This window comes from Heterodontus francisci, chromosome 10 (assembly GCF_036365525.1).
Source record: "Heterodontus francisci isolate sHetFra1 chromosome 10, sHetFra1.hap1, whole genome shotgun sequence".
NCBI classification, from domain to species: Eukaryota; Metazoa; Chordata; class Chondrichthyes; order Heterodontiformes; family Heterodontidae; genus Heterodontus; species Heterodontus francisci.
This window is the reverse complement of record NC_090380.1, coordinates 31,673,665-31,692,529: the sequence shown is the minus strand read 5'-3', so window position 1 is coordinate 31,692,529 and position 18,865 is coordinate 31,673,665. Positions and strand designations below refer to the sequence as shown.

Here is an 18,865-nt window from a genome sequence, read left to right as displayed (position 1 = left end):
ATGAGGTAGTCGAATGGGTGCCTGCATAATCCGAAACCAAAGAACCCGTTTAACTGTGCATGCTTACAAGTGGTCTCCAGCCATAGTGGGACAACCTTGGAATACTGCCTCGCCAGTGTTGGAAGTACTGATTTTCCTATCAGCAAATGCAGACACGATTTTACAAATGCAGATGGTTAGTGTGAAATGTTGATGGTTAGCATGTATGCTGAAGCATTTTTATTATTCTGTACAGACCTTCAATGATGTAGCTCTAATGACCCATTAAGGGATTTATCCTGCTCTCAGAACTTCGCCAGTAAAGGCTCTAACAGAATTGAAAATTTGCCTAATGTGGAATTAGAAGCCAATGTTAAAACATTTTATATTGAATTAAAATCTGTTTCACTGTTTAAAATACTCTGTTTGCTTTGAAACAGACATATCCGGTATAAATCAGTATGCATTCTGATTTCATGTCCCTTTTGCTATTAACTTTCCTCTCCACTTTTATCTCTTCAGTAGCTTTAGTGTTGATAGAGTTCAGGAGATGAGTTTGGAATTGAAGTTGGAAGCAACTGTGTTTGGATTGAGTGAAGGAAAGGCAGATTGATTTCTACTTGCATTAAAATGAATATGTCATAACCTAAATAGATTCGGTTGCTGAAAATTAAAAAAACATTTTCAGCCTGAGAATTGCATTATGATGCTTGCAAACTGATAATTCTGTCATCCGAAATTTCTCTCTACAGTTTCATTTGAGGCATTAACCTGTTTAAAATAATTTAGTAGACAAGCTAACATATTTTCAGAGTTTCAAATGAATGTATTAGGAGAATTTACCTTGGAACAACCTCTTCAGAGGATGATGAAGGACGTGATTTTGTTTTGAGGTGGACATAATCTTGTAAGCTAGTTTCATTGTGTAATTTCAGAACTCTAGTTGCAATTTTTGCATGTAAAGTGGGTAGCTGAAATGAACGAGCAGTTAGTGGCAGAACGATGTGAAAAGAGGAGACTTCAGCGAACACAAATCTTTTAAACATCTAATTGTGGGTGGGAGATGTCAAATGAGGACTCGGTCTTGAGTGCTTGTAATTTGTTTTGCTTCAGAGTTTAGCTATGGTTCTCCATCGTGTTCCTTTTAATCTGAATTTCACAACTTGTGCTGTGATGTTTCTTCAAAACAAAAGGTGTTTTCTCAGTTCTATTACCAGTGGTGTACAGGCTTCACTGTTTTGCTAATACATTTCAACCTAGTGTAGAACAGAGGTATGGAAAGGACGTTGACTGTTCATCGTCCGCTACAGCCAGGCTACAACCTGTAATGATTTCAACTCCTGACTACATCTTAATTCCCAGCTGCAAATCTTCTTCACTTAGTCAGCACAGACCTTTTGCACAGTTAGAAATTGCAGGGAAGCCAGACACTGACGTTTGCTGTTTTTGTTCATGATGCTTTATCACAAAATGTTTCTTAAAATTTATTTTTAACCATATGGAAATTTTTGACCTTTGTTGCAAGGCGTTCGGAGTACAGGAATAAATAAGTGTTGCTACAGTTGTACAGGGCTTTGGTGAGGCCACATCTGGAATACTGTCTGCAGTTTTTGGTCTCCATATTTAAGGAAGCATATACTTGCATTTGAGGCAGTACAACTAAGGTTCACTAGATTGATCCCACGGATGAGAGCGTTGCCCTATAATGAGAGACTGAGTAAATTGGGCCTATACTGTTGAGTTTAGAAGAATGAGAGGCAATCTCATTGAAACATACAAGGTTCTGAAGGGGCTTGATAGGGTAGACGCCAAGAGATAATTTTTGCTGATCTGGGAATCTGGAATGCAGTCTCAGCGTAAGGGGCCAATCATTTAGGACTGAGATGAGGAGAAATTACTTCACTCAAATGGTTGTGAATCTTTGGAATTTTCTACCCCGGAGGGTTATGGATGCTCCGTCGTTGAATACATTTAAGGCTGGGATAGACAGATTTTTGGTGTCTCGGAGTCAAGGGATATGGGTGGCAGGAGAGCGGAAGAATTAGAAAGATAGGCAGAAGCAAAAGGAGAAAGACAGTTGCACAAGAGAGAAAAAACAGCCCAGAGATGACAAATGACCGAGAAGGACACCATGGGTGGAATTTTTATGGGCTGTGCAAGAATGAATTTGGTAGCATGCGTGGTTTAATTAGGTAGGAGTACTTCAGATTCCCGATGGTGGAATGTTTTTGAAAAATTAAGTCGGCCATGTGTTTACAGCTTTCCAGGGTTCCCCTCACATGGTGGTGGATTGCAGTTTTGCATTTATTTACATACCATGAATACTCATTACTACATTTAGTTACAGTTCAGTCCTACCCGCCAGAATAAATGAATGCCGAGTGCTATTCCCGTGTCACCCGGGTCACGATTATTTCACCGGGCAGTGCAGCAGTTGGATTTGTGCAGTTGAGTCTTAGGTCTATGGTGTTCTCTTTTTTTTTTACTCATCGGCAAACTGAATGCCAGCATTGGAATGGATTTTTGCCTCCAGGCTTGGCACCAGCAGGGGTGTTTCATCTCGGGGGATGGCGGCAAAGGCATTGTGGGGAGTCTACATGGAGGAGCAGGGGAGGGTACTCTGGGAGGACAGGGGACCCAGCTGGCAGATGCTGCTTCAGCTGCTGGGACATGTCTGTGTCGTGCACACCAGATTGTGACCCAGATTCTAATCTTAAACCCTCCAGACTGTGTGGATGTATCTGCATTGGTGGAGGTAGAAGAGGAGGGCATTGTCTTCCTCTTCCTCCCCAGTGGAGGAGTTTTGGGCCTCGTGTCTTTCAGACACTTGAGTGCGGTCACCTACAGTGGAGACCCAAACAGAGGCACATTAAGCATCAGCTGTGCATGAGTTCGCACCCTTTCATGGGGTGTGCACACATGGCTATGAGACGGACGATGACGCTTCGTCATCCGTACACCTTCAGGATCCTGTCTCGCCATCTGATATTGCCCTGCCTCCCTCCCCTCTCAATTTGTGCAGCCTCCTCTTCAGCCGGTGTCAAGACTCTGTCAGTGACACCTCCTCCTGTCTTTGCCTGTTCGCACTGGTTGTGGGTGCATTTGTCCTGCAGGAGACAGTACAGTTTGAATGAGATTTTTTTTTAAAAGATGCATCACAGCTATTGTAAACATTCATCGACATCACTCATTCAGGACTGATTTTCCATGACTCATCCAAGCACGTCAACAATACCAATTTGTTGTCAATTTTCTGCAAAATCATTTAGTGTATGGCATCAAGGCTGCTCATGCAATCCAATGCATGCCTTGTTTGCCCTCGGTCTTAAAGAGACAGAGCCAGGGAGAAAAACAGTGGAGCAGCTTTGCCAAGACCACTTAGCGTCCCCTATCTGAACAAGTCATTGATGCCTTTGTGACACGGTACCATCTACAGGGAAGACGACCTCCTGCCTTTCCCTAGTGGTCTGGAGGAGAACCTGCAGAGAGGCATCACTGAACTGTGGGTGGGAACGTTGCCTGCTGACATTTTTTTCTGTTGCTGCAGAAATAGTCAAAGTAAATGATATGAAATTGATGCTGGATTACAAAATTTAAGGGAGGCAAAAGCATTTTGAATTGATTTCAAGCTCCTATGCAGAGACCTACGTGACAGGAAGGCTTCTGATCCTTGATGCTGCAAGCACAGAATGCTTTATAGCCGTGGCGATCATGGTGCTTGGCTTCATGCTGGCGGGTTCCTCCAATAAAAGGCCTTCCCTGCTGTATAATCCCATGTGTTTCCTTGTGCCCGTTTAGTTTACATATTAAATCGCGAGGGACATGGGAAAACTGGCCGCAGCAAAAGTTATGCCAACTTTCAGTTCCAGCATCGGGAACGCCGCAGAACTCCATAAAATCCCAGCCCATGACTCCAACTTCTAGTATGTAGTTCTGGAAGATCTGTGTATGTAACTCTGTATTTAAAACGTCTCGTGTATAATGTGAATTTCCTGTAAATGTTGCACTTCCTGTAACATTTTGTCCATGGTTTTTTGTTGATTAAACTCCTGTTATAAAGTGTCCCTCCATTCATCTTTCATGCCACATACCTTCTTTGTTTCCCTTTCATTTGGTTTTTCTTTTGAGGGGAGATTTATCAGAATAGTGAGGCTGGTGAGGGCAGGATTTGGCTAAATAGTGGAGGACGGGGGTGGTGGGAACAATTTTAATGTGAAGAAAACCAAAATAATTGTAAAAACCGAAATCTAATAAAATTTAAATGAAATCACAAAGTAAGGTAAAAGAGAATAGGATTTGTAAGCAAAATGGTAAAATTAAATAAATTAAAAAGTCTCCTTTTGAGTTCTTGTGGAATTAATTGGGATGCCATTGGTCTGTGGTCTCTGTCTCTGAGCTGCTGTCACAGCTACAGTAAACCAGAATTGTGCATACCAACAGGCAAGGAAAACACCCAAACATTTTATTCAGTGTTCAAGAAATCCTGTGTATTTCTTGGTTTGCAGGGGATGTAGAGATAAGAGGGCGTATTCTAGAGATTCTATCTGCCACTCGTATGTTCTCATGACCACATAATGAAGCTTTGGAGCCTATTGTTTATCCCATTTCCACAGTTAATACTTGGCATGCAATTGCAGCACTGGCTTGAGGAAGAAGGAGGGAAAATTTTTGCTGGGGCTGATCTGAAAATCTGGTTGATCAAAATCAATGGGCTTTATTTATTTATTTAGAGATACAGCACTGAAACAGGCCCTTCAGCCCACCGAGTCTGTGCCGACCATCAACCACCCATTTATACTAATCCTACATTAACCCCATTATCCTCTCACATCCCCCACCTTCCCTCAATTCCCCTCCCACCTACCTATACTAGGGGCAATTTACAATCGCCAATTTACCTATCAACCTGCAAGTCTTTAGCTGTGGGAGGAAACCGGAGCACCCGGCGAAAACCCACGTGGTCACAGGGAAAACTTGCAAACTCCGCACAGGCAGGACTCTAGGGTAATAGTATTATCTTGTACTGAGAGGAGTTATGACCCAGATTAGTATCATCATGAGGCTGAGAAGATCTTCATTAAAAATTAGCCAATATGTTAAGGAATGAGAGGGGGTGGAGGGGAAAAGAGTGCTTTCACTCTTTACACTCTCTCACCCTCTAATCAATCCACACACACACACACACACACACACACACACACACACACACACACACACTCACCGTCTAATCAATCTGCACACAAGTAACTGCTTTTTCGATCTTTTCTTTTCTTTTAGCTGAGTTTCATTGTATAAAAGTTAACTTGTAGTCAGTTGATACCTATTCTAATGCAAGCCCAACAAAGCAATCTTGATGTAACAATATTGGATTAAAGGAAATGTTTTTAGTCAGATAGCTGAGCAAGATTGAATTGCTTTCTCTCATTTCTCCAGCTCCTACCTAAGAGAGAAACAAGATGCTGTCTGTTGTGTCAGTCGACTGTTTTCTTTTAAGCAGAGGATTAAAGAAAATCACGAGCAACATGTTCCAGAATGTTCGTATTCAATAAGATAACTGTTCATGTTATCACTGGTGTTTCTATTGAGAGTCTTTGGGAGCTTGAAGCCAGTAGCAGGGCTGAGCACTTCAGTCTCCATTGAAGGTCAAATTGATTCTGATTGCGAGTATCTTGTGTTGCAAAAGATGTCATACTAGGACAAAAATGGCTTTGTCTTTTGAAATTAGGCAGATTTCATCCCATTACTCATTTAAGTGTTTAGAGGCAGTGATAGGAGATGAAAGCCAAGCCTAAACATTAGAAAGTCGGATCTTATTTTGTTTGGTTTGAAAAGTACTGTCGATTTTGGTGCAGAATGCCTTTTTTTAAATTTAGGTACTTGTTTTTGTTTTATTACGTGGGATGTGAGCATTGTTAGCAAAGCCAGCATTTGTTGCCCATCCCTAATTGCCCTTTAGAATGTGGTGAGCCACTTTCTTGAACCGCTGCAGTCCATCTGGTGTAGATACATCCACAGTGATAGAGAGTTCCATGTTTTTGACCCAGTGACAGCAAAGGAATGACAGTAGAGGTCCAAGTCAGGATGATGTGTGACTTGGAGGTGATGGTCTTCCCGTGTGTCTGCTGCCCTTGTCCTTCTAGGTGGTAGAGGTCACAGGTTTGTAAGGTGCTGTCGAAGCAGGCTTGGCGAGTTGGTGCAGTGCATCTTGTTGATGGTACACACTGCTGCCACTGTGTGCCAGTGGTGGAGGGAGTGAATGTTTAATGTTGTGAGTGGGGTGCCGATCAAGCAGGCTGCTTTGTCCTGGATGATGCTGAGCTTCTTGAGTGTTGTAGAAACTGCACTCATGAGGCAAATGGAGAGTATTCTATCACACTCCTATCTTTTGCCTTGTAGATGGTCGACAGGTTTTGGGGAGTCAGGAGGTGAGTTTCTTGCTGCAGAAATCCCAGCTTCTGACCTGCTCTTGTAGCCATGGTATTTATTTAACTGTTCCAGTTAAGTTCTGGTTAGTGGTAACCTCCCAGGAGATTGATGGTGGGGGATTCAGTGGTAATAATGCTGTCGAATGACAAGGGGAGATGGTTAGATTCTCTTGTCTCTTGTTGGTGATGGTCATTGTCTGCCACTTGTGTGGTGCGAATGTTAGTGGACACTTATCAGCCTAAGCCTGAATGTCGCCCAGGCCTTGTTGCATGTGGACATGGACTGCTTCAGTATCTGAGGAGTTGCAAATGGTATTGCACACTGGAATCATTAGTGAGCATTCCCCACTTCTGACTTTTATGATGGAGGGAAGGTCATTGATGAAGCAGTTGAAGATGGTTGGGCTTAGGACACTACCCTGAGGAACTCCTCCAGCAATGTCCTGGGGCTTAGATGCTTGACCTCCAACAACCACAGTTATCTTCCTTGGTACTACGTATGACTCCAACCAGTGGCGAGTTTTCCCCCTGCTTCCCCTTAACTTCAAACTTGCTAGGGCCTAGGGCTCCTTGATGCCACACACGGTCAATTGCTGCCTTGATATCTCCTCAGTCGCCCTAGCACAACCCAAACTGAGAATCGGTGAGCAAGTTACTGCTATGTATGTGCCACTTGATAGCGCTATCGACGACACCTTCCATCACTTTGCTGATGCTTGAGAGTAGACTGATGGGGGTGGTAATTTGCTGGATTGCATTTGTCGTGTTTTGTGGACAGGACATACCTTGGTCACTTTCCACATTGTCGGGTAGGTGCCTGTTTTTTTTTTCTTTTTTTTTAGTACAGCCAGGAGCGCTCTGTGCGCCCGAGCCCCCTCGTCAGAGGGAGCTTTACTCTGCAGCTAACCCCCGTTTTTTTTTCTTTTTCTTTTAAATTTTTCATGTCGAGGGGGCCTTTATAGCTCAGGCCCCCTTTATATACATACATATATTTTTAAAATAACTTTATTAAAAACAGAAATAAACAAAAACTCAAATTAAAATGCCATTTTCGGAGTCGACAATGCACTCCAGTCCCTGCGGTGCCCACCCGTTGCGGAAGGCTTCAAGCGTACCGGCGGACACCGCATGCTCCTTCTCCAGGGACACCCGGGCGCGAACGTAACCGCGGAAGAGGGGCAGGCAATCGGGGAGGACGGACCCCCCGACGGCCCGCAACCTGGACCTGTGAATTGCCACCTTGGCCAGGCCCAGGAGCAGACTGACAAGGAGATCCTCCTCCCGGATCAAGCCCCTCCGCACCAGGTGCCCAAAGATCAGGAGCGTGGGACTGAAGTGCAGCCAGAATTTGAGGAGCAGCCCCTTCAGATACTCAAATAGGGGCTGCAACCTCGCACACTCCGTATAAACGTGGAACACGGACTCGTCCAGGCCGTAGAAAGTACAGGCGGCCTGGGAGTCCGTGAACCTACTTAAAAGCCTATTGCACGGGACTGCTCTGTGCAGCACCCTCCACCCCAGGTCCCCAATGTAAAGGGGGAAGACTCCCGCGTAGAGAGACCTCCATCGGGGTTTCCCCTCGCCGCCAGATGGCAACGCGGACTGCCAGGGCGTGTCCGGCTGGATGACGAGGGCGAGGAAGTGGAGAGTGTGCAGGAGCAACCCGTACAGGAAACCCCTCCGCACTGATTGGAATGGCACGGAGGGCATTTCCGAGAGGCGGCTCAGGTTGTGCGGGACCGGCTCCCGAGGAGGGTTTCGGGGCCTGGGTCCGATGAGCAGTTCCAGCCGAGCAGGGGTCAGCTCGGCCGGGATCACTCTGCACTCCTGAGCCCCCTCGCCACCCGCAGTGAGGGGCGTCCCGGGGGTTTCGGCTACTCCTCCGCCCGCCAGACCGTCCCCGGAGTCGGCCGCCCGGACAGCTGAGGTGTTCTCCGCCGGCGGGGGAGCGCCCTGACTGGAGGTGACCATGTTCCAGACTCTGAATAGATCCCGGTAAAAGACAGGCAACTCCCTCAGAGAGGCGCGGCTAACGGACTCCACCGGGAGCTGCGTGTCGTCTTGAAGGCAGTGACACTGGCGGAAAAAATACGTCGCCAGCGCACACCATCTGGGAGGACGCTCGACGTACAGGTATCTCTGCAGGGTCCAAAGGCGGAGAGTCGCAGCCTGGGTGCGGACGCACGCCAGCGACTGGCCGCCCTCCTCAATCGGTGTTGTAGCTGTACTAGAACAGCTTGGCCAGGGAGGGACAGCTAGTTCTGGAGCACAAGTCTTCAGTACTGCTGTTAGGTTTTGTCAGGCCCCATAGCCTTTGCTGTATCTAGCGCCTTCAGCCATTGCTTAATATCACGTGAAATGAATCAAATTGGCTGAAGACTGGCATCTGTGATGTTGGGGACCTTGGAGGAGGCCGAAGTGGATCGTCCACTCGACGCTCTGGCTGAAGTTGATTGCAAATGCTTTGGCCTTTACTTTTGCACTGACATGCTCAGCTCCTCCATCATCTGAGGTGGATGGGCCTGAAACACCAGTGCTGGACAGCATGCCGGTTTTCTGATGCCGGCCATTTTGGGGGTGGTAGACTTGGCGCCCAGCAAGGCTGCCGGCCCCCACGATGCAGGCAGCCAGTTAGGCTCGTTAAGAGCTTTGCCAACCATAAGGTAAGAAAGCTGACTGGGATTTTCCAGTCTGCCTCCAGTGTCCCGACGTGACGGGGGGCAATTCAGTTGCCTGGAGGCGGGCACCTAGTGGCCCTGCCTGGATGGGGTTGCAGCCATAGACTGTCCTGTAGAAGGACATAACAAAAGAACACAAGAAATAAAGAGCAGAAGTGGACCATGTCGCCCATCAAGCCTGCTCTGCCATTCAAAATGATCATGGCTTCCAGCCCACTCTCCATATCCCTTGATTCCCTGAGAGACCAAAAATCTGTCTATCCCAGCCTTAAATGTATTCAACGATGGAGCATCCTCAAGCCTCTGGGGTAGAGAATTCCAAAGATTCAGAATCCTTTTGAGTGAAGTAATTTCTCCTCATCTCAGTCCTAAATGATTGGCCCCTTATCCTGAGACTGTGCCCCTGTGTTTTAGATTCCCCGACCAACTGAAATAATCCTTGTGTCTACCCTATCCAGCCCCTTTAGAATCTTCTATGTTTCAATGAGATCACCTCTCATTCTTATAAATTCCAGAGAATACAGGCCCAATTTACTTAGTCTGTCATCATAGGACAACCCCTTCATCCCAGGGACCAATCTAGTGAAACTTTGCTTCACTGCCTCCAATGCAAGTATATCGTTTCTTAAATATGGAGACCAAAACTGCACACTGTATTCCAGATGCTGTCTCACCAAAACTCATGCCAGTTGGGAGGTGGGGGGGGAGGTTGGGGGGTGGGGGGGGGGTTGCCTCTGTAAAAATCTTAAAGAGTGACCGTTTCCTCCTCAGGTGGGTTTGGGACCCTGAAACAGTCCTGGTTCCTGTTTCATACTCCCAAAGTGAAAATTCAGCCCTTAGTGTTGGAACGAAGAATTCCATCCACACACCCCTTTTTCTCCGCCTCCCCGCCCCCCCCCCCCCCCCCCCACCCCCGAAACAACTTTAGTCCATAAATATCCGGGGGGTGGTTTTATTCACGTTCAGTGTATGCTGAACTTGAAGAGTCCAGGAGTTTGGCGGCCCTCCTTTTTTTAAGTGAGCCACTATTTGGGAGATTTAAGTAGATTTCTTGAATGCAACGTTTTCATTCTCCAAGTCTGTTATGGGCCAGTTTACTTCATATTCCATGTATCCGACTTAATATTAAGATGCACCACCATAATTCAAAACTTTAAACTCCAAACACTATATGTATACTTGTTTTTATGAAAATATACCAAAATAGAGCTTGTATTAAAGCAAAGAGTAGCAAAGTATGCAGCTGCTGGCAGCTCTGATCATATCAAACTTCCCCCTTCGTCAAATGACCTTTAAAGGACTCTTGGTGGGGTGGGGGGTGGGTGGGTGGGGTGTAGTCTGAACACCCATTTTCTTAATTGTAAGTGAAAGGGGAAAGAGAAGCAAGCCAACAAGTTCAAACAATAGATTAAACATTCCCCTCCTATCAAAGTCAATATCTGGGAATCACCAGCAAATAGAATTGGAAAAACAAAATACCTGCTACACTTGGGTCTTCTCTTATCTCTTCCCCACCCTCATTGGATGACTTCAAAAGTATTTTCCTACTAGGTGGTTAGTTAGTGTAAAATTTATTAACATTGTGGCACAAATTTGAATTATCAACCAATTTTTCAGTTCACAGATTGTAAGCCTTTCTCCCATGAGCAGGTTGTTGCATGCCTGAATCACTGATAAACTTACTGAATTTAAGTGTAGCTGTTTTGTTTAGAAGTTTAAAAAAAAAAAATTTCCAACAACTTTCACATTTACGATAATAAATATTTTACTAGTAAGAGTTGACATTTTTCCTGTACTGGAGTGCACTCTTTATAGTTCCACGTTTCCCACCCCCAAATTCTCTCCCATTTTCTCTCATTGCTTACGTATGCTTTGATAGGCAGGGCAATATTAAGATACCTTGTGTGGAGTGAATGTCGACAGGTTACTCAATCATCAGAGTATCTGGGCTAAGCTCGGTCTTGTCCTTAACGAATAGTCAGATGTACTTTCCAGCAGAAGTCACTGGATAGCTTAGAGATAAATTATCAATTGAGATTAGAACCCAAGGCCTTTCAGATCTGTGTGGCTCAGGGTGATAATTTATCTGTGAGCCATGGGGAAACTCGTATTGTCAGTTTTTAATCTGCTGAGCATTTTATTACTCCTCTGCAGCAGGAATCCTCTCTGAAATCTATCCTTTCTTGAAAGAATTGAATTTTCTGGACAAAACTATGCTAATCAGCCTTCCCTGTAACAGTGTGGAAAGTTGGCTCTTGAGGTTTGCTGAGCCTGCACTATTTATACTGAGATTAAGTGATCTAATAGGAAGTCTAGGAAATCAAATTTCAAATCAGCTCCATGAACTTGGCATAACATAGAGTTTCAACGCAATGGTTATTTTAACTACTTCATATAGATTTATTTTAAATTATTCACATTCATTTTACCATGGTCTTTTTTCTTTGAGCCTCTGAGTGCCCCACATACCTGGCAGATTTAATTGGCAAATCTGTTTTCCATTATTTTGTGCTATGTGGAAGATATGAATTTGGATGCTGTAAAATGATATGAAGTGTTTTATTATTGTATCAAAAACAGAAAATGCCACAAAGACAAAACAAGGAGTCAGAAAGAGAAGGTGGTTTGAAATTTTGAGTAGTACTTTCATCAGAGCTGATAGCAAAAGACCACTTATGAATGTTTGTGTTTAGGGAGAAATAAATGAAAACGTGTTGGCTTCTACTTGACATTTACCCCATCTAAATCTGACTGACATTGAGAGCTGTCATTATGGGATACTATGAGTAAGAACCTTCGTGCAGCCCCTCTGTGACTGAGCATCTTGGTGCTATGCTACTGGAATCCAGCTAACTTCATTCCTGATTTAAGTAGTGTCGGCTGTGGCACAGTGGTAGCACACTTGCATCTGATACAAAACGTTGTGGGTTTAAGGCCCACTCCAGAAACTTGGGCACATAATCCAGGGTGCTGCCTTTATGGTGGATTGGTAAATTGAGGCTGCCCTTACCCCCTCAGCTCCGTGTATAAGATCCCATAGCACCATGAAGAAGAAATACCAATTGAATATATCCTGTCACACTAGCTTTGACGTTCAATGAAAAATTTGGTAGTTCAGATCTTTTGGACTGAAGAATTTCCTTTTGTGTAAGAGTGAGAAGTTAGTGGTAAAGAAGATCACTTTCTGCCTTCAAACACACTCAAAGGTCTGGGTTAACATTGCAAATTAACAACGTTTAATCTAAAACAATGACCTTAGTGGGTCCACAGAGACTCAGTAAAACCCTTGTATAGCACAGAGGTTGGAGACTCTGAAGAGCAGACCCCAGGTATCCTAACCGAGAGAGCAGTCTTGTTCAGGTGGCATGTCAAAAGACCTAGTGGGCAAGTTTTATTCACCAGAAGGACCACACAGTGGCTGAAGCATGGCATTTTGTAAATTTGGTTCCTGCTCTTGCTCCTGATGAGGAACAAATGCAGTCAGCCGCACAATGACGGAAAGTTCTGGTCTAAGCCCTGGACTACCTGCATTACTGCTCTGTACACTGATATAGATGGTTTAGTATTGTTCCCATTGGAGCAAATTCTGAGGGTTAAGTTTCTTTTGAGAACTAGGAGAATCTTTTATTTTTGATAGCAAAGTCACCAGAATGTGCATGCTATTATCATGCATTACAATGCAGGATTCCTTCTAAGAGCCCCGCCAAACAGGAAACATCGATCTCACAGGCTTTTCATGACTATCATATACTAGAGTCCCTCGTTTTTAAATGATATCTGTATCAAGATTCTGTAGCTTGAAATCCTTCTGTAGATCTTGGGGATGCCCCAGGTATTATATCTGTCAAGCACAGATACTTCTGTTCTCATCTGTGATCTGGATAGAAAATGGCTTTCAGAAATTCAAAGCCCTCTTGGGAGCATTATATTGGATATATGGTATCTTGATACTGCCATGGGGATTGCCATCTTCATCTTGCAATCGCAATTCCGAGATTCTATCCAGTGATTGTGGGACCCAATGATAGTGGTAGTGTGGCCTGTTAAAATAGAAAATAGGTAACTACTATATCTGTATCAGCAAAAATAGTTCACCTGAATCAGTAGGTTTCTATTTGAGGCATTTTGTAGATCAGTCCTAAACTAGACCTTAAAAGCCTAAACTAATTAGAACAACAACAAAGAACAGTACGGCACAGGAACAGGCGATTCGGCCCTCCAAGCCTGCGCCGATCTTGATGCCTGCCTAAACTAAAACCTGCACTTCCGGGGACTGTATCCCTCTATTCCCATCCTATTCATGTATTTGTCAAGATGCCTCTTAAACGTCATTATCGTACCTGCTTCCACCACCTCCCCCGGCAGCAAGTTCCAGGCACTCACCACTCTCTGTGTAAAGAACTTGCCTCGCACATCCCCTCTAAACTTTGCCCCTCTCACCTTAAACCTATGTCCCCTAGTAACTGACTCTTCCACCCTGGGAAAAAGCTTCTGACTATCCACTCTGTCCATGCCGCTCATAACTTTGTAAACCTCTATCATGTCGCCCCTCCACCTCCGTCGTTCCAGTGAAAACAATCCGAGTTTATCCAACCTCTCCTCATAGCTAATGCCCTCCAGACCAGGCAACATCCTGGTAAACCTCTTCTGTACCCTCTCCAAAGCCTCCATGTCCTTCTGGTAGTGCGGCGACCAGAATTGCACGCAATATTCTAAGTGTGGCCTAACTAAAGTTCTGTACAGCTGCAGCATGACTTGCCAATTTTTATACCCTATGCCCCGACCGATGAAGGCAAGCATGCTGTATGCCTTCTTGACTACCTTATCCACCTGCGTTGCCACTTTCAGTGACCTGTGGACTTGTACGCCAAGATCTCTCTGCCTGTCAATACTTCTAAGGGTTCTGCCATTTACTGTATACCTCCCACCTGCATTAGACCTTCCAAAATGCATTACCTCACATTTGTCCGGATTAAACTCCATCTGCCATTTCTCCGCCCAAGTCTCCAACTGATCTATATCCTGCTGTATCCTCTGACAATCCTCATCACTGTCCGCAACTCCACCAACCTTTGTGTCGTCCGCAAACTTACAAATCAGACCAGCTACATTTTCCTCCAAATCATTTATATATACTATAATTCCTGATGTATGGAAAATTGAAAATGTTCACACTACTATAGATTATCCAGAAACTTCAAAGAAGCATAGTTTTGTGTCACCAAAAGTAGAATGCCAATGGCAGTTCTTGGGCTCAAATTTAAGAAGCCAAGTTATATGTACAAGGTGCACCATTTTGATTTTTCCCCAACACTTAGGGTTTTTACAAACTCCCTATTTCAGAATACAGGAGCTCCTGAATATGTAGATGTTCTGCTTCATGAGAGCTGTGCAGCAGTCCCCTGAGAATCAAGATGCTAGGATTCTTAGTCTATTGTAAGAAGTTCCAGTAGCAACCAGAGCAGAAGTTAATATTCTTGGACACCACGTTTCACAATGCCAGACAGGAGTTTTTCCTGCCTTCAGATTGGTTTACTGCATTCCGATCTGATGACTCCTTTTGGAGCATGTGATTTATTCCAGAAAGATGGAACTGAAGCCAATCTTTGCACACTTTTATGTTTACCAACAGAGTTGCACAGTACTGGCATACACCTCCTAACCCAACAACCACCGTTTTAGTCTGTGTATATTGATAGGGGCTAAAGTTAATGCTCATCACCTGCATAACACCTTTAATAGAGAATTAATATATGACTTCACCATTTTTACCATTAGTTTCAGGTAACAAAGTTAATGAATTGTAAGCCCTAATGGACCTGATTTCTGCATGTTGATAGTGGTTTAATTAAAAGTGTTTCCTGGAGTCCAGCTCAGAAAATGGTCCCATCATTTTATCACACAAGCCAAAACTTGGGAATATTTCTTCCTGCTTCATAGATTACAAAATAATTTACAAAGTCTTGGTGTAAAAGCTCATGACTAACTAGTGACGAAGCAGCAGATATCCTAACTGAAGGATGACTGTATCTTGCACTGTTAATGACTTGTAGGGAAAAAGCCCTGGCATTCCACAGCTGCTTATTAGCTCCCAGCTGAGGAGCTCCTAATTCTACTACATTGAATAAACTTTTTCTAGATTTAACTGCAGTACACAACACCTTGGCAGATCAATTTTGACAGGTAACACTGTGGCTTACATGCAGGGGCCTTCTTATTTTCTGCAGCTTTGACATTTTTTACAGTGAGTGGAGAATGGCAGGAAAAAAGTACTTGGTAGGAATAAAAATAGAAAATACTGGAACTACTTAACAGGTCAGGCAGCATCTGTGGAGAGGGAAAAAGAGTTGATGTTTCAGGTAAATTGACCTTTCATATAAGTGGAATTCATATGACGCTGAAGTACGAAACCATCTGCAGCAGTATACGTGCAGTGGCATTGCTCATTTGCAATGACATGGTGACATTTACAATTTGCATATGCAGCTCATGTCTGTCCCTAGAATCTGTGCTGCTAGGTTATATGGTCTGGAGGTTGAAAATTATTCCAAGAATTTGCCAGGTATATACATTTTACCTTTTTAAAAAGTCAAGTATTGTGTAGCATCTTTCATGTCATCAGGACTTCACCAAACCCATCACAGCAATCACTTGTTCTGATGGGAAATGCAGCAGCCAATTTGTGTATAGGTCCCACAAACAGCAACAAGATATGACTAATTTGTTTTTGTGGTGTTGGTTAATGGATGAGTGTTGTCCAAGATAATGAGAATTTTCTGCTGTTACAAAAAAAAAAATGCCATGGAGACTTTTTTACGTTCACCTGAACAGGCGATTGGGCCTCGGTCCAATCTGGGCCACCTCAGCCAATGCAGCACTCACTCAGTACTGCATTAAAGTATTCGTCTGGATCATGTGCTCAAGTCTCAGGAGTGGGCCTTGAGTATACAACCTACGAACTTGGCTCACTGGTAATGTTTTTCTCCGAGTTCACACTTTATCTTAATGTTTTTGGTTCACTTGATTTGAATTTTATGGGGTTTGTTATGGGTGGTGAAGAGGGAGAAAAAAGAAACTGGTGTGTACCTGTTTCAATAATGGTGTTAAAACTGTAGAAGGGTCTTGTCTTGTATCACTGGAGGAGTATGTTATGGAGTAGAATTTGCATTACAGATTAATCAAGAATGTTGAGACATTTAATGCAAAATTGCTGTTTCTCAGTTGAGAAAATTGAATAACATTTTCAGAACTGTTCCATCAGATCTACATGTCCAGCACTTACTCCAGGTGTTTGGAAATAGCAAATACTAGAGTTTTTCAAATGAGGGTCAAATTGCTATGGGCTAGGAAACAAAAAAGACTAATTTCTTTCAATGGGAGCCCTGTTACTAAAAGCTTATAAAACAGAAGAATTGCTTGAGCAGGAGTGTCTGTTTAAAGGAGTACTCAAATTATCATAGTTGCATCTGTTTTCACCATGAATAATAGCAAAAGCAACACAAATATAAATGACATTCTTTTTGTTACAGGAAATAAAGAAGGATGCAAAGAAAGAAAGCCAACCAGTCAAACCTACTGAGATGTTTGAAGGTGATTTCTCCAATGGCAACCTGGTGTCTTCAAATGATACAACTCTTAAAAGTCCTAGAAAAGGTAATTCTGCAATATGCAGTTATTTTCCACAGTGATCAGGGCACCTGTTTGGGAGTTCAGGTTGAATAAACATTTAAAACTCCAGTGCAGAAAACATTTCAATCTTGATGGTTGCTGCAGAGTTTACTTTTAACGAAAAGCCATGTGCTATGCCATGAACCGTGTTGGTAATGAGTGTGGCAATGGTGTCCTTCAATCTGTTGCATTAATGTCATAGAAATAATAAATAAATGTGTATGCTGGAAATCTAAATAAAACCAGGGCATATTAGAAATACATCATGGATGAATTAGCATCTGAAAGAGAAAAACTTGCTTTTCTGGTGGGATCCGTTGGATCAATATTTTGTTATTTTTAGGATTATATTCTGATCTTGAGTCACTTTAGCTGCCCGTTTTTGTGATATCGAGTTGCTGCAGTACTGACAGTTATACTTGCTGTTGTAAATATCTCTATATTGCTTCCAGATTAGGTACAGATAATTAGATCACTTGAAAGAGAACAACATAACAAAGTGTGAAACTGAATCTGCTGCGCCGTGTGATACTCTCATATGTGGAAAGATTTTTTCACTCTCAAAAGATTTTCTTTTAATTGTTGCAAACTTGTGCTGGCCAATATTCCACACCCTTGCATGCTTGCCTATCTCGTGTCATACCCTTGAACCACACACCATTTTCTAAAAAAAAACCCTTTCAAACACCTCCAAAGCTGATAAAAAGAAAATGCTTGCAAGTGCAAACATACCCACAAACTATCCTGACTGTGCTTGGATCAGAAAAAAATGGTTGTAAGTGCTTCACTTTTGTGTATGAATGCACCAGCATGCAAAGCATCACAAAAGAATCCCCACTGAAACTGAGAATTGGAACTGATAAGTGATCATACTAGTGAAGGCCACTCTAGATTTAGAAGAGCCAGCTGTACACATGCAATAAGCATTGCTCTACATTTGTTCCTATGATATTTTGAAACTCTGAATGTTGGCACTTCCAGTTAGAAAATGATGTAAATAATACATGGCAGAGCATTTACCCACCTTGGCTGGTTCTCTGGAACTCTCTCCCTAAATATCACTACCTCCTCTTCTCTTGCTACTCTTCAAAAACATTCTCACAACCCATCTTTTTGACCAAGCCTCTGGTCACCCCACCTAATTCTTTTCTCCATGGCTTGGTATCATTCCCATTCTGTGCCTGTTTGCTTTTTCTTTTCCCCCAACTCTTGTAAAACACCATAGGACAGTTTCTATAAGAGACTACAATATTATTTACATATGCTAGTCATAATTTGTTTAATTTCAGTGTAGTTAGAGTATTTATTAGGAGGTATCAATCTTAGTTTTTAATGACACCAGTATGTTGACTTTTAGTTTTTTGTTTGTTGTCTGATTTCATCGCCACATGTAGAGAGAATATAGCCAGTTTGAGAGTTTTAATGGATCTCTGAATCATTTTATTTTTTAAGATCCTGTTTTGCTGCTGTCTAATTGAAGAAAGCATTGAAGGAATAAAAATTGAAGGAACAGAGTGACCTTGGAGTGCATGTCCACAGAACCCTGAAGGTGGCTGGACAGGTAGATAAGGTCGTCAAGAAGGCAAAAGCATGCTTGCTTTTATTAGCTGAGGGATGGAATGTAAGAGCTGGGAAGTTATGCTGGAATTGTATAAAACAATTGTTAGGCTACAGCTGGAGAATTGTGTGCCGTTCTGGTCACCACACTGTAGGTAAGATGTGATTGCACTAGAAAGGGTACAGAGGAGATTTGTGAGGATATTGTCTGGACTGCAGAATTTTAGTTATGAGGAAAGGTTGGATAGGCTAGGGTTGTTTTCTTTTGAACAGAGGAGACTGAGGGGAGAGCTAATTGAAGTGTATTGAATAATGAGAGGTCTAGCTAAGGTGCATAGGAAGGCCCTATTCCCCTTGGTTGAGGGGTCCATAACTGGGGGCATTGTTTTAGGTTAAGATGTAGGAGGTTTTGAGGGTATTCGAGGGGAGATATTTTCACCCAAAGCGTGGTGGAGATCTGGAACTCTAGGCCTGAAAGGGCGTTAGAGGCAGAAACCCTCAACATTTCAAAAGCACTAGAAGTGTCATAACCTGCAAGGCTACAGAACAAGAGCTGGA

General features: G+C 43.3%; 1 protein-coding gene across 4 annotated transcripts in view; it reads left to right on the top strand.

The window, feature by feature from the left end:
* sh3kbp1 (SH3-domain kinase binding protein 1) overlaps window positions 1-18,865 on the top strand; it is a 316,125-nt gene that overhangs the window by 76,310 nt on the left and 220,950 nt on the right. For all 4 annotated transcript variants that reach the window (XR_010975810.1, XR_010975809.1, XR_010975811.1 and 1 more), the window contains exon 3: window positions 16,612-16,735. Coding sequence is in view for 1 of the 4 variants with exons in the window: in XM_068040380.1 (XP_067896481.1) it covers window positions 16,612-16,735 (124 nt within the window). In the remaining 3 variants the exon portion in view is untranslated. The remainder of the gene's footprint in view (window positions 1-16,611; window positions 16,736-18,865) is intronic.